The sequence below is a fragment of the Leguminivora glycinivorella genome, chromosome 24 (assembly GCF_023078275.1).
Source record: "Leguminivora glycinivorella isolate SPB_JAAS2020 chromosome 24, LegGlyc_1.1, whole genome shotgun sequence".
Taxonomy (NCBI): Eukaryota; Metazoa; Arthropoda; class Insecta; order Lepidoptera; family Tortricidae; genus Leguminivora; species Leguminivora glycinivorella.
In genome coordinates, this window is record NC_062994.1 from 9016304 (window position 1) to 9033423 (window position 17120).

General features: G+C 34.8%; 1 protein-coding gene across 5 annotated transcripts in view; it reads right to left on the reverse strand.

The window, feature by feature from the left end:
- LOC125238863 (probable nuclear hormone receptor HR3) overlaps window positions 1–17120 on the reverse strand; it is a 243604-nt gene that overhangs the window by 139778 nt on the left and 86706 nt on the right. Inside the window, exon 2 of one of the 5 annotated variants that reach the window (XM_048146332.1) lies at window positions 13499–13634. The exons of 3 other annotated variants lie outside the window; for them this stretch is intronic. In XM_048146332.1, coding sequence (XP_048002289.1) covers window positions 13499–13601 — 103 coding nt within the window. In that variant the 5' untranslated portion in view covers window positions 13602–13634. Of the gene's footprint in view, window positions 1–13498; window positions 13635–17120 lie in introns of those variants that run through there. One more of the 5 variants, XM_048146333.1, reaches the window with a different exon arrangement.

Sequence of the window (17120 nt, forward strand, 5' to 3'; positions counted from 1 at the left end):
TTTTAAATTCTATTTTTACTTTTTTTTATCTTTAATTTCAGTACAGATGGCCCTCTGAAGTTTCAACCTGACAAGAAATGAAACATTTTTGGTACTACTGGAGCACCATTAGCACTGCAAAATAGTGCTTTACGATAAAAGTGCGGAAAAGAGGAGGTTCGAGAGGTGACAAATACAAACAGGAAGGGAATGTTTTAAATCGACACGGAGTAATTCAGAAAATTGTCACTGAAAATGGTAGCAGTTTCATTCGGTGACAATTTTCTGAATTCGAACTAGCCGTGAAAAGATTCAAAAATCGGTTACCCGCTGTCAATAGAAATTGTCAAGGATGTATGACATTTTTCAGCAATAGCCTTTAGCAGTTTCATTCAACGTGACAAGAAATGTACTAAATTGCGAACTAGTGCGGGGAAAAAATACCAAACGGAATTGTGTTACCAGGGTAGATGATGTTTAACCGGTTTTCAAGTTGCAAGATTTTTATTACGAATTTTGCTAAATAAATTCGATAAATTAGTTGCCAACTGTACATGTGTATGTAGTTACATACTAAACTGTTTAGAGTGTTTAGTGTTTTAGTAACTGTTATGAATGGTAATAGTGTGCCTAGGAAGCTGTATGGAAAGGTTTCATTCATGAATATCCTGGAAACTCAGAAAAACTTATCAAATCATATCTAAACCAAAAAGAACTAGAATGTATCAAAAGTCTAAAGGCACTTAGTCAATACAGATCTACATATAGGTGTAGTGGGAAATTATTTTACTTCGTTTTTTTTATACTATTTCAGTTACTCTCAGTACAAGAAGTACCTACTAAACGTTGACTGACCACGATAAATACGAACGTTTCCGAGAAAATACGATGGAAAACTATACACTATACATTTGTATAGTAATCCAATAAAAGCAATGTTGTCAACAACATACTGGCAACATATATTATTATGTATCAAATTTGACACTTGAAAAAAGAAACTAAAAAGGTACTAAGTTCTTTAATAACATCATAAAGCAGATGCAAACACAGATAACTAGTTATAGACACACATAGGTCAAGAAAAAGCGCAATATTTCTAGAAGGTCTTTCGTAGAAATCATGACTAATAACAATTATTAATATAAAACGTTCTTAATAAATTTCTAAACATTCAAAATGCCTAAGTTAATATTATCTGCACATTTAGGAAGTTCTTTATTTGAATTGAAAGTAAAACGGAACGAATAAATTCAAATATCGAATAGGCTGACGTTTGTCACATCCGCGGTTTTGACGCGCAACGCTCACAGATAGACCGACCTTGTGCCGTGCTATTCAACTTGTGACATACTTTAGAGTTGGCTTCACGCCGCAACCTACCTCAAGCGGAATTCAACCGTAAACAATAATTTATAAGGTTGATAATGAAATGGTTTAAATTTGGATTTTGTTTAATCGAGCCGGTCACAATGCTAGGCGTCCTGTCGCGAAATTTCGAAATTCGAATTTTAACTTTTTTTTAAAGGGCTTTCTTTTTTAAGACTGCCAGTTCGTTGTTCGAATTTTCTCTTTGTATCGTTATGTTGGTACGTCTTATTCGTTTGAATATTTGACCTATTATGGGTCTGTGCTTCATGTTACGTTACCTTTATGATTTTATATAGGTATTAATAATATTTTAATGAATTTGTGTTTTTGTATGAACATAAACGGTGTCTAACCTATGTTTATTTTTAAATTACTAGATATAACTAGACATCAGTTATTTTGCCAGCGCATAGCTGTAGAGACAATAGAGCAGGTTTGTATGTTAATAGTACAAAGTTCTTAGACATAATTCAAAGCTTATCATTCTCTTATCAGTTTAGAAATGTTATTATCTGTTTTATTGATAAGTTTCTTGTTTATTTATTTGAAACACTAAATAAACAGACTGTATTAGTCAACGAATTTGTAGGATAAAACGACTCTACAGTAAACTTTCCGCCTTTTTAGGATTCCGTAGTCAACTAGGAACCCTTATAGTTTCGCCATGTCTGTCTGTCCGTCCGTCCGTCCGTTCGTCCGTCCGCGGATAATCTCAGTGACCGTTAGCACTAGAAAGCTGAAATTTGGTACCAATATGTATATATATCAATCGCGCCGACAAAGTGGTAAAATAAAAAGTGGAAAAAAATGTTTTGTTAGGGTACCCCCCCCCCTACATGTAAAGTGGGGACTGATTTTTTTTTCATTCCAACCCCAACGTGTGATATATTGTTGCATAGGTATTTAAAAATGAATAAGGGTTTAATAAAATCGTTTTTTGACAATATTAATATTTTCGGAAATAATCGCTCCTAAAGGAAAAAAAGTGTGTCCCCCCTCTAACTTTTGAACCATATGTTTAAAAAATATGAAAAAAATCACAAAAGTAGAACTTAATAAATACTTTCAAGGAAAATTATTTTGAACCTGATAGGTTGAGTAGTTTTTGAGAAAAATACGGAAAACTACAGAACCCTACACTGTGCGTGGCCCGACACGCTCTTGGCCGGTTTTTTCTATAATATAAACAGTGTGTAAATCTAATACGGCCAATCTCTATACGATAGTTAATATAGGACAAGAAATGAAATTAGGTGTAATATTTATTTAGAATTATCTAATATGTCTGGTTTAATTTTACATATATAGTGCGAAATGTTTTTCCTTCGTATTTTTCACGGAAACGTACGAACAATGACACCGTGTCATCACCGTGTGTTTAAATGCAAGGTTGGCAAATTAAAAAAAAAAAACAATATGATAATTTGGGAAATGAACATTCGGCGGAATTTCCGCGAAACGTGCGTTGGGAAGTGATATTCGGTCATACAATTTTCGGAGATAAATAAGAGAACCGTTTTAAGTTTTTTTTTATAAATTATGCTGACAAAATTGCGCGTTTTCATCCTTCCTTTCACTATTTCAAATAATTTTAGTAATAACAGCCCTATAGTAGAGCAAAATGTAATTTTTTTTTGGCATTTTTTTACCTGCTGGATCGATCCAGCTGGATTGGCGCCGATCCAGCAAAAATCCAGCTGGATTGAAAATACTGCTGGATTGCAATCCCTAATGACACGTCAATTCTTCGTGAACTGAAACTGACTGAAATAGCTGGACAAGTTCGTACGTTTCCGTAAGAATACGAACAAGAAACATTTCGCACTACATTTGTATGAAACCGAACATATAAGGTCCTAATTTATTAGTTGCAGATATTTTAACACATGATACTTTACATTAAAATAATTAACTTTAAATATAAATTAAGAAATCTTTTCATGTAACTTTTTTGATTTCATTTTCCTAACAAAAAAATTAATTATAATTTCGTCTAAAAAAAATCAGCATGTGCATTATCACATGTCACAATAACACTGTCTGTCGTGTCAACAATTGTTTGTTGTAAATGTCGTAAAGGTTCGGCGGGAAAACTGCACATGTCATTGAAGTGGCCAGTTACAGTTAAGTGGTACGTAAAAGAGGTACTAGAATCTGTTCAATGAGTTTTCATTTAATAATCACATAAACAGGGTGTTTTTACGTAGCAAATTTGTTTTTCCGTTTTCTCCAAAAAAACATCGTAAAAGCTATAATGTTTCACGGTTTAAAATACTCCAGAGACCGAGTACTATCAGCTGTAAAAATATCTGCATCTAATAAATTAGGACCTTATATAGTTCCAAATTTAAAAAGTTGATAGCAAACTTAAAAAACATTCCAATTTTGAAAAATCGCTTACAAAGTTACATTTGCGCTTCCCAAAAGGCGCTTCAACGCAACATCTCGAACCAGTTCGTATGAAAACGTGTGAACTCCAAATTCATCCACGCGTAAAAATAAGTTTGTCAATCGATTGTCCAGATTTCCTTTAAAACAATTAGTTGTCAGAGAAATCGACCTTAGCGAGTGGATTGTGTAACCATTGTCGTTTGGCAGTGCTTTTTACAAATTTTCGCAACTTCCCTTCAAGGTTAGATTGATTAGTTTTTTTAACTGTCAAAGCGAAACCGAGGTAATAGGGTTAGCCCTGAAGGTTGTTTGATGAAATTTATAATTTAATTGTGCAGATTTTTCCATGTCTTATTCAAATTATCTTAATCTGCTAAAATGTATAGACTGCCATCTCTCGAGAAAGGCTTTAATAAACTTTTGAACCTCTGTTTTGCCAATCTGGCCCACATTCTTAACTATCATGTGTTAAAATTGATAAAAAAGTATTAAAACGCCGTCTAGACGACCATACATTTTTCTTGATGGTTCCGAGGTCATTTATTTCTTTAGATTTTATCTATCTGTACGGAGTTATATGCCAATGTTTTTGAATCTTCAGTAATCTTTTGCAAACTGCTAGTACCAACATAACAATTTTATTTTAAAGGTCACAATGGCCGCCGTAGTCTTTTACGAACCGCCAGTCAAAAGCATGGATGACACTAACGTACTTGTGATGTAAGATGGAAGTGGGTTGGAGCTTGGAGCTTTCAATTGTATGAAAGCGTCAATCATAAGCTTCCGCCTCATAGAACTATGAGTTACGGAGTTCCGTACATTAAATAGCTTTGAAATTGTATTTTAGAGATATTACACTCAATTTCCTAAAGATTTTGAGAAGGAATAGCTACCTATCATAGAATACTGACTGCCAATATTTGTTAAGCGCCAAATTTTTCACATAACCTACCTAGACTAGGCGGGCGGGTGGTCTAGTGGTAAAGACGTTAGCCGCGTAAGCTGAAGACCCGGGTTCGATTCCCGGCTCGGCCACCAGTGGGCCTTGTCGTTTTTTTCTTTCGTGTATTTCAATTTATACCTAGGCTACTTAGTTTTGCATGCCTTACAATTTTGACCATAGATATCCAGACAGGGTACCAGGCAAACCCAGCACATAGGGGTATTTCACTAAAAAAGCTGGACATTAGTCGATGTAAATAAATAAAAATAAATTAAAACAGCATACCTATTTGGATTGACCAAAATAGAACTACTTACTTATACTCATACTCATACTCATTTATTTATAATATTGTTACATATTACACGTCACAATTGATTTAGGTACATAATTATTATATGGTATATTAAAATTAAAATTATTATATTAGTATTCGTAGTTTGATTTGTCTATATTATATTATTATTATATTACAGAAATGTATATAAATACTTTTGGCCAGCTTTTTAGTGAAATAGCCCTAAGTGCACAGGTTAATGGCGACAACGTCAAGACGTGGCAGTGTTAAAACTATGAAAATATGTCTATACTCCCTAATCTTACTCAGGTCGGTGTAAAAAGTTAGCTTAGACAGCGTTTCAACAGTTTCAACCTCTTTATACCACCTAGATACTTTTGTACACCCAGCTACCAGGCGCACATAACATAACAGGTGAGGTAGTGTCAAACTTCGATGAAAATATGTCTATGAGACACTCCCCCCCTTTGTCCTACTCAATTCGATGCAAAGTTAGTTAGTTTAGATAGATGTATAGATATTATTGAGCGTCCTGACCATGGAAGACCAGACTCAGGTACCAGGCGCGCATAACCATGTGACACGTCGCACGTTAGGTTCGGCACGAGAAAAAGTTGCCTGGCCAAGACCCATATAGCGTGCGAGCGGACGCCACACTCTTGATACTTGAACGTAGGACCGTAGTTGTAAGATTGTTAGGGCTAATTTATTGTTGTGATGTTGATTTTTAGTTTATTTCGATAAAATTTGCCTGGCTTATATAGCTATAGCGCAATAAAGCTTAAGAGTAGTAGCAATCTTGGTACTTGAGTGCAAACTTATGGGCCATAGCGTGTCAATGTGTAAGGGTAAAAATTTGTTTTGTTAATAAATTGTAATAAAGGCCTTGGACTTAAGTCTACAAAATAAATCCGATCATTTTTGAAAATGTATCTATGAGAACTCAGGTAAGGAATGCCAGTAATTTTCCTGCGAAGCTATAAGGAAACTAAACTAACCTAACTTACATACAGTTTGCGTGAATGTTGAAAATTACATCTGTAAACGAGCATTTCTTTTTTTTTTGCCACTTTTATGAAGTGTGATATTTTGAAAAAAAAAATATGCTATTTCTACTCAGAATTACTAGCCTTTTCAATCCTAGTAGTTAAAAAAATTGTCCCATACGATTTTTTCTTATTTTGTTACCATTTTCCGTACATATTGTATGGGGTAACAAAAGAGGAAAGTAACAAAAATGTATGGAAATTCTGGGACACTTTTTGTCTCCCAGTGAGATTGAAAGTACTCGTGATTCTGAGTACAATTGACCTAAAATTCCTTAAAATAATAAAAAAAAATTATTGGCAAAAAAAAAAGCTCAATTAAACCAGACATTTTCTTTTATCATAGCAACACTTACTTTTCTTATACAAAAGTTACCCACTCAGTAGTTGCTAATGCAAAACGTTTTACATATACGGTGGCGCCCCTATTATTCTCTACTCTTTTTTGCCAGGCTGCACCTATCTATATCATCTGTATTTAGTTTCAAAACCCGTATAAATTACGAACACTGAATCCATACGAGTATTATAAATGGGAAAGTGTGTGTGTCTGTTTGTTTGTCCGTCTTTCACGGCAAAATGGAGCGACAAATTGACGTGATTTCTAAGTGGAGATATTTGAAGGGATAGAGAGTGCTACTTTTTGTCTCTTTCTAACGCGAGCGAAGCCGCGGGCAAAAGCTAGTAGTAAATAAGTTTAGAATTTTAACCCAGTAAGAGATACCAACTAAATACGTAACCAATATTTATCAATAATTATCAATAAATATTTCATTAAGTACCTTCAAATACGTCACTTGTCAAGGCATAATTGGCACTTTGACTATTATAAGCCTGTTTAAGGACTGATTTAGGTACCTATTAAGCCTTAGATGGTTCAAACCATTAATAAGTGGTAACGTTTAACCCAGGGTTCTTACAAAAGTCAGATTTCTGTTTAAAAATATACACGTATATCAGATGTCTGTCTGCCTGTTTGTCTGTCTGTCCGTGTGTGTGTTTGTCTGTGGCATCGTACCTCCCGAACGGATGAACCGATTTAGATTTAGTTTTTTTTGTCTGAAAGCTGAGTTAATCGGGAGTATTCTTAGCCATGTTTCATAAAAATCGGTCTTCTATGTTGCGGTCGGGGGTTTTTTCAAAATTTTAATTTTTTATAAGAAGTTTTATAACTACTATTTACATTATGTTTTGCATTAGTTATCGGGCAATTATCAACTACGTATTATAATGTAAGTAATTTCTCTCTTGTTTATTTAAATAGTTAGTTAAAAAATAATCAAACTTAAGGCATCATGGCTAGTTTAATGTCCAAAATACTAATTTTAACGGAGCTGACATAATTATTAAACTTTTTATCTACAAAGATAAACACTACGCAAATATTACAAAAATATTAGGTAAATGTACTCAAGCGTTCGTATCCTAAGGTCTGATGTCTCAACAAGGCCTAGTTTTCCATTTACACTATAAGGTCAGATGACAATCGCTTTTGTAAAAACTAATGCCTGAGTCAAATCTTGGGATTAGGTTTCTGATTGAACGTGTACGGATACCTATCGCTTGGCAAAAAGGAGGAAATGGAACTATGTTTTTAACTTATTTATTTAAACTTGATTGCACAAAAGAACAAGCGCTGGTAGCCTAGTGGTAAGAGTGTGCGACTTTCGATCCGGAGGTCGCGGGTTCGAACCCCGACTCGTACCAACGAGTTTTTCTGAAACCGGACTAATTCCAATAAGGCCTAGTTACCCTTCGGGTTAGAAGGTCAGATGGCAGTCGCTTTCGTAAAACTAGTGCCTACGCCAAATCTTGGGATTAGTTGTCAAAGCGGACCCCAGGCTCGCATGAGCCGTGATTGCACAAAAGAACAACTTAATGTGCAAAAGGCGAACTTAATGCCTAAGGCATTCTCTACCAGTCAACCTTTGGGCAAAGCAGAGAAGATTGTAGGCGGTGTATTAAGAGACCAATTTTGAAATATCAATCAAAACCTTAGACATATCGTCACTACTTTTAAAAAAAAAACTTGTATCTTCGTCTGTCAATGAAAAGAAAATTGTAGTAAGTATGTATAGAATGCATATAGACGCTGCGTTTTTTAACTTTGAGGAACAGCGTGAGATACGAGATTTTTTAAAAATAGTGACGATATAACATATATTATTAACTTACATAGGTACAATTACATACTATTACATATTTATCATAGCAACATTTACTTTTCTCATAAAAAAGTGACTCAATAGATGCCACATGCAACAGTTTAAGGAGACGTGGTAGGCTGTAAAGCAGCTTGCTGAGAAAACAAGAGGTTGATAATGATTAAAATGATTCTTTGTAAATAAGCTCTAGTAGTAATTTAGATTTTAATTTATGTACTTTAGGAGGCGTTTATTTAAAGGTTAATTGAAATATTCAAAACAAATTTATACATCGCGTGCCCATTGAGGTGAAAAAGGAATATTTACGTCTTACTGCAGAAATCTAATTCTGATTATAACTTGTTTTTGATTATGCAGAAGCGTCTGCGTGCGATACTACATATTTTTAAATTAAAGGAAAAATAGAAAAATTTACACCTCCGGCAGGACTCGAACCTGAGACCTTCGGCATTACCGGTGCAGCAGATGACTATGACGAACTTTAGCCGTGGAGGCCTTGAGAATATAAACGATGCTGTCCACGTTTTTAGTCTCATCTTATGGGAGCCTGTAACAGAACTTCACCGCCAAAGAACAATTGTTTTTTTTTTGTGTCAGATTGTGTATTTTTAATTTGATTAAGTATCAAGACTGTCGGAGCACGCTGCATGTATGATAGCGCATGCGTGCATGCGGTGCGTTGCACCGAGCCTCGTTCAGACGAACGAGGCAAGTAGTTGCGAGTACCAAGACTGTTTGGTGCTTTTAATAAATGAGAGTTTGTCGAAGAGGCGTTTAGATCATTCGAACAATTCAAATGTAATTTTTTTTTTCTTGAAAAAACTGTGCTCTTTGGAGAACATTTTGGAAATAAAAGACTAAAATATAATATACACTGCTCTTTGTAAATCTTACAGCAGTTATTATAATACAAGTAGAAGAAAACACAAATCAATATAATTTCCTTAACTTTCATAAAAAGGCAAGATAGTCATTTCCTGTTTTGCTGACAATTATTTTCATTTTTGTTTACTAAGTAGAGGTATAACTAAAAAATATTTCTTATGAATTCACCGTTTTAAAAATGTTCATTCCATAAACATAAATATGTTTATTTTAATTTGTTTTAAGGGTTGTTTACATTAAACACTATACTATGTATTGTGAAGTGGTGGTGGCTGAGTGAATATCAATAATAATCCGGAGGTCGAAGGCTCAAATCCTGGCTCGTACCAATGAATTTTTCTGAACCTACGCACGAAATATCATTCAATATTTACCACTAGCTCTTCGATGAAGTAAAACATCGTTTGGAATCCTACATACAATGAAAAGAAATTCAAAGACGTATATATGTGAAGTCCCCGATTCGTATTGGGCTAGCGTAGGACTTTAGCCCGAGCTCTCTCGTGTATGAGAAGAGACCTGTGCCCAGCAGTGGGACGTATATAGACTCATTAACACGTTGCTGGACATTACTCCAGATATAATAGAAAGAACAATGGGATTATGCCTATAGGCGTTTAGTGTCCTTCAAGTGCTCAATTATTTATTAATATTTAGTTAAACACCAGCCCCCTTATTCATAAACATACACTAAAGTTATCAAGCCGATAAAGTTCGTTTGTCCCTTTCCGACATAGAGGAATAAGTAAGGGAAGAGTTGTAACTCCATACATCAGTAAAAGCGCGACAATCACGCGTCAATCACGCGTCAAATAGCGTGAATTATCAGTACCACTACTCGATAATAGGTGTCAACAGTGTCTCGTCTACCAAAAATTTAATATTAGAACCGTTTACAACTTACATTACAATCAGAAGGAATTGAAAACAGAATACTGATTAATACTATTGTAATTTTATTTAAAAATTGGTGAGCATTAGACTCTTCGTTCGTCGTGACATCTATTGACAAGTAGCAGTACTGATAATTTACGCTAGTTGACGCGTAATTGACGCGTGATTGTCGCTAGATGTCACTATAACTATGCCTATACAAATAACTCGCATTTACTGATGTATGGAGTTAAAATTCTTCCCTTACTTATTATTCCTCTATGCTTTCCGATGTATTAGTGTGATAGAGAGGGACAAACGAACTTTATCGGCTTGATATCTGTAGTGTACGGTAATACACTGAGAGAAAATACAACCAGTTTTCATGTTCGTTCAACAAGTTTTTTGGTTAAAATAGCGCCTACGTGCTCTTTGGTTCAAACAACAAGCTACTTGTCATTTGAATCGGCAATATATTTGAATCAACAAGTCGATTTTATAAAAACAACCTGACACATATTGTTTTAATCATACGTTTGACTGATTCAAACGGATAAACCGCAACAAGTCGAACTTGTTAAATTCACAATGCAAATTTCTCTCAGTGTACGGTTATGAATAAGGGGGTAGAGTTGTAATTTGAACAAAGACTCGCGCCAGTACTAAACCGCTACAAACGCTCGACACGCAGGCGCAGTATGCAACGATGACGTCACAGACACAGTAGGTGAATCTCGGCGCTACTTACCTACTAGAATAACTAACCTATTGAATTTAGCAAAGCGTTGGGATGAAGTAAAACTGTGGAAACAAATTATATGGCGTTATATCAAGTTATACACAGTTTCGAAAGTTTTATGGAATTCGTAGTTTACGGGTCATCTGACTAAGGAAAAAAACGTATGTAAGTATGAACCCAGCAGCTTAGTACAGGAATCTCAAATCAAAAGTATCAAAATCTATAAAATCACATCAGAGGGGACTAAAATTTGTTATACATTTTATTTACAAACGCCTTTCCTATGAAGGGGTAGGCTAGACGTGAAACTATAAGTTTCAGTGCCAGCTTGGCAAGTATGAAAGAAAACGAATCTTGACAATGCAGTGAAGGTGCCAGCCTCTCGCCTAAATCTATAAAATCACATCGACTTCTACGACACCCACGGGAAGAAAGGGGGTGGTGAAATTCTTAACCCGTCACCACACGGGCATTGTTAATTTAATAAAATATCTCAAATCTTCGTAATTTATTACGAAGTTTATAGTTTCTACCTAAAAATTAAGCGATGTTGACATTTTCCATTGACTAAATAATTTCGCATAAGTATACAATATCATATTTCGTATGTTTATATATTTACTTAGAAACGTTTAATAAGCAATTTATTATTATTGTTGAAATTGCGAAAGAGTTAAACTACGCACTATTTCAAATAAGCAAATAATGAGGTTTTAGGAATTAATAGATGAGTAATATAATATAATTTAACTACATATTTATTACACAAATACTTGAAATATCAGAATTATATTAGGCTGCGACACAAAACACTAGATAGCTTTTCCTTAGAAATGTTTACAATTTTGCCTTTTTAATGACAAAGTGGGCGTTGTAGAATAGAAGCGATAATTTTAATACTATAAAAGGCGTCAAAGTGTACTCATAGGTCCCATTTTTTCACTGACCATGAGAACGCAATTTGCTTTATTACTATGTTTGTTTTTGCTTGCAAGCGATGCAAATGGTTTTAGGCTCTTGTAAATATTTCTAAACTTAAATAGAACACACAAGTCTGTAAGTACCCTACCAAGCAACGTTGCAAGCATACATTATTATAATCCAAATACAGAAGGGGTTTACACACGTCCATACAAAACTGGTTCAGACTCCAGTTATGCCAACATTTCAGTTGCGCAACGCATTTAAAAAGAAACCAGATTGCTTTCGTACTGGCCACACAGAGTCCTTTTTTAAATTTCGAATGTTTTCACGCGTGAAAGCACTTTCCAAATGTCAATTAAGATGAGAAAGTGTAGCATTTTGAATTTCGAACTTATTTTAAATGAGCGTAACCTTTTTAAGGAGTGCGATTTTTAAGCAAGGAGATAACATAAAATATAAGCATAAAATTCAATTTGCAACAGTAGATACAAAATGGCGTCGTAACTTTTTAAAACGGTGGATTTCGTTCGGAAATTAAACAATGCTCATCTCATATTCTTAAATGGCTACTTTCTTCCGTATGCGTTGCGCAAGATGTGAAATAATTATTTAAATTGTGGTTATGACATAACTTTCTAAATTTTAACAATATGATCACGCAATAGTTTTATCTTTTTAATAATGTATTTTAATGTTTTTTAAAGTATGTTTAAAGAGGAAGTCTCTAATTATAGTGTTCGGTTTTTATATCTTTAGTTTAGAGTTGATCGTAAAAAGTTATAGGCAGTGCTAATTTGTGTATCATTTACTCAGGGTCCATGTATAACTATAGTCTGTCAAGCCACATCCATCTGTAGAATATAGTAGCAACTTTAAAAAATTAAGTCGAGTCTTTAAAAGATGAATTATTTGGCCTATTTTTTTTTATTTACTTACGAGGAATGATCAATTAAACATCGATTTTTTTTCCTATAAAGATATTTATTACTACTTAAATAAACCTAAAATAATATGGATCATAAGTAGACACAATAAATGGACCGTGTATATTTAAGTAGTCAATTTTATCCTGATGAATGGCGTAATTTAGCAAAAGGGATCCTGCAAAAACACACTAGTATGATTATTCATTCAATGAATGTTATTTCTTTTAGGCACACATATCAAATTCTATTCCAAAATGTTTTATTTTAGATCCTTTTCTCTACATCTTATCCTGACAACACTTCATTCAAGAAAAACAAAAAAAATACAATAGGTTTCAAAAAATTTATCTGTCAGGTCACGTGGTCGCGAGTCAGCCATTACGGAGCAACCATTTTTAGGTTGAGCGTAGTTTTTTTAAATTAGTTAGTCTTCAAATGGCAGCATTTTTGCCGTTTGATCTTTCTGTTGTTGAATTTAAACAATCAGCCAATTGCAGGTAAATTGAGTTCTGTAGTGTTTTGTAGGTATTCCAATTACTGCCTTCAACTTTCGAGGTTTTCGGACCTTTTAGGGCTGCGTAGCCAAAATGGCGAAAAGTGAACCCTTATAGTTTCACTCTGGCGTCTGTTCTGTACCTACATTTTAGCAATTTTAATCGAAAACTTTTGAGATATATATTGAAATAGCGTCCATGTATTTTGGAGTTAGGTAAGTATTTTATACTATATAGACTACAGGCGTTGTATATCTCATTTTAATCCTTTTTTTTGTTTTCTACAAGTATCTTCGGCTCTGCATACAGCTACAAGAACCTACAGATGTGCAATTTACGGAAAATTTCCGAAATTTTCTAATATTTTTGGCAAAAAAAAATTTTTTTTTTTACAAAGCTACCGAAATTCGGTAATTTCGGAAAGTTTCCAGCACATCGTCTACAAGTACCTGAAATGAAGTTACCTTTAATACTCCCACCTGATGTATGTGGTTGCTGAGTTTGCTGCACATTTGACTGCTCCAGCTTCGTGCTAACCGTACTCCACATGTCAAACATGTTCAACATATTGCCACTAACACTTATCACACAACATGTTCACTGAAAACAACTTCAAGTGTCAAGACCTTTCGTCCGTACAAAATTTACTATAACTACTACTGATCCCTTATATTTGTATCTTTAAGTGTAATATTGCGTTTTATAAATATTAATATAAACTTTCTCAAATCGTCAACTAATGTAAATACTATTTTGGTTTAATATCAGTCTAAAATTTTCGTTCGTAAGGTGAGGGTTATTTGCTTGGATTAAATTCTATTTGTGAGTTTTACTATTGATTAAATGCGTATAAATTTGATAAAGGTTACATATATTGTCGCTTACTGGTTGAAAAAACGTTTTTTGTTTTTTTTCCTCTTCATACTTCGAACGCGGCGGTTACTTTTCGAATTTGGAACGCGCGACCATTCTTTTTAATTTGAACTGCGCGTCATTTTTTTTCGGTTATTTTGTGCCAGCGTTCTAGTGTGCACTGAGATGCAGTTGCAGTGGGGGGTAAAGGGTGGGGGTGGGGGGTTGGTGGTAAATGCGCATGCTCGGAATCGATCCTGCTACTTTCCTTGCTTGCTATACGTTGTGCTTATGTTATGTCATTCACTTTGATGTTACGGGTATGTGGTCCTTTTGTTAGATATGTGACGCGGTGAAGTATTTTTTAGAGTCATAGAGTAGTATTTTATGTGTACGTAGTATAGAATATGGAAAAGTAGTACAGATTCCTGTGGTTTTATTAAGACATTAAAATGTTAATAGCGATAGATTGGAATCATAAACATTTACTTTTGTTTTACTGACAATGAGATAAATTTTTAATGATATAGCTAATATGTATTATGTTAATGGACATAATTAATTTAAGTGAAAGATTTTCAAATGGATATCAAACATAATTTAATTTGTAATTATTTATGTGGTAGTTAACATTGCAAAGCTGCAAACTGCTTATGTCTTGATTTTTATGATAAATAAATAATTCCCAAAAAAGGATTTTCAAATACAGTGACCCCTTTTGACGAAAATAGCAAATGCTTACATATTTATAAGTCCACATGTCCCTATAGCCTTTATTTTCTAACTAACCCTTCAGCTGGGGACATTTTCAACCCTTTTCCAAAATGATTACACGCCCCGTCGCGTCCCCATGACGTGAACACACGTCAGAAGTGACGTGAACATTTTAAGGGTTATCTGTTGTTACAAAGCGCTGGAAATGATCTATATACTGACGTAGATAAGTTAGTACCTACAAGCTTCTAGTTACTTCGAATGGGACCTTTTTAGCCCTCGAGGCACAAACGACGGGGTGTTATAATCAATCAATCAATTGACGTTATTTATTCGTGTCTGTGTGTTAAACATATAAGTTACCACTGTCTGTCTGTCTGTCTGTCTGTCTGTGTGTGTGTCTGTCTGTCTGTTTGTCTGTCTGTCTGTCTGTGTGTGTGTCTGTCTGTGGCATCGTAGCTCCCGAACGAATGAACCGATTTCGATTTTTTTTTGTTTGAAAGCTGAATTAGTCGGGAGTGTTCTTAGCCATGTTTTACGAAAACCGGTCCACTATGTCGCGATCGGAAGTTTTTTCAAAATTTTAATTTTGTGGTTAGGTTATCTCTTTATCAATAACATATAACTGTTGTATGTGTATTTATTTATGTATATTTTTTTTTATACTACGTCGGTGGCAAACAAGCATACGGCCCGCCTGATGTAAAGCGGTCACCGTAACCTATGGACGCCTGTAACTCAAACAGTGTCACATGCGCGTTGCCACCCCATTAGAAACTTATAGATATTTATGCATTTAGTTATTTATCTTTATATATGTATGTTAAATTTTTAGTCTATATTGTGCGATAAGTTTATTTCTTCGAATTTGCTGACACCTACTGACATTATGTAAATTTATCAATTTCCGCTACCTTAATTAAGATTGTCTGGAAGAAATCGCTCTTTAGCGATAAGACCGCCAGTTGTTTACCTTTGTTCGTGTTGCTTCCATGTTTTGTATTGTTGTATTTTATCAAGGTGTGCAATAAAGAGTATTGTATTGTATTGTATTGTATTGTATTGTATATAACATACAAAGTTACATACTCAGCCTGGAGCCCGAAACGCAAGAAATAGAAAGGAAAATCCCCGAAATGTTGCATTCACATGCGCGGGCGACATTGCGCAACAAGTTACGCACGCAGGCGACACGGCATAAGCGGCAGCGGGAGCGGGTAGCGATTAACTGTCGTCCAGTCACCATGTTCATGACTTAACCACTACTGGGTTCGAATCCTGATAAGGGCATTTATTTGTGTGACGAGCACAGATACTTGTTCCTGAGTCATGGATGTTTTCTATGTATATACTGTAGTGTATATAGATATGTATTTATCTATTTCAGTAGGTATATCGTCGCTTAGCACCCATAGTACAAGCTATGCTTTTTTTTTTTTTAGGACGTTCTTACACAGATTGACCGAGTCCCACGGTAAGCTCAAGTAGGCTTGTGTTGTGGGTATTACTTTCAGACAACGATACATATAATATACAAACTTATATACATAGAAAACATCCATGACTCAGTAGAACAAATATCTGTGCTCATTTTATCATGATGTCTAAATAGCCTTGTTAATCCACACGCGGACATCCATATGAACCTTAAAAAAAAACTCGCGACGTAAAATTCGAACGTTCCGTGGAACGCGCCACCCCTGATTAGCGAACTCGCGGCCGCCGGCAGGGTAACTACACGCTAGGCCAGACCGGTCGTCATGCTTAGTTTGGGGCTAAGTTGATCTGTGTAAGGTGTCCCCAATATTTATTTATTTATTTATCCGACATGCATGGGGACTGTCCAATCGTAACTAAAATAGTAAACTAGTCTGTAGGTCTGTAAGAAGCGTGTAACTTGTTTGACCATGGGACCTATAGGTAATGGCCATCGTTGGCATATAATATTAGTTGTAGAACTACCCTTAGGATATTAAGTAACTAACAACCTAGATATCAAGTCTATACTAACTCTGGTGTTTCGGGTGTCCATGAGCGGCAGTGATCCATGCAAAATATCAATCGCAATAATCGCATACACAAAATGAAAACCAAATGATATCAATGACATACATTAAACACGTCTTAGCGCTTCGTTTTCAAAAAAAAAAAAATGTTCAAGTTGCCATTATACAGCGCTGGTAGTTGAATACAGCAAACTTTGCAAAAAAAGGACAGTCTTACTAACGAAAACGAGTTATAGATACAAATAATCAGCATAATTATTATAGGTAGTAAGCAACCAACTCTGGTTATAGATGAATTATTGACATACAGAAATAAAAAAATAGATCAAGGCCAAAACTATACAAACAAAAAAACTGCTCTCCAGTATTCCATACTGTTCTATAATTATTTTTCTTACTGCACCCACATTCGCGAATTTCTGTTTTGCCCAATGGTTGACTGGTAGAGAATTCCTTAAGGCCATTTGTACTTCTTTTTTTATTGTGCGATAAAGTTTAAATAAATAAATACATA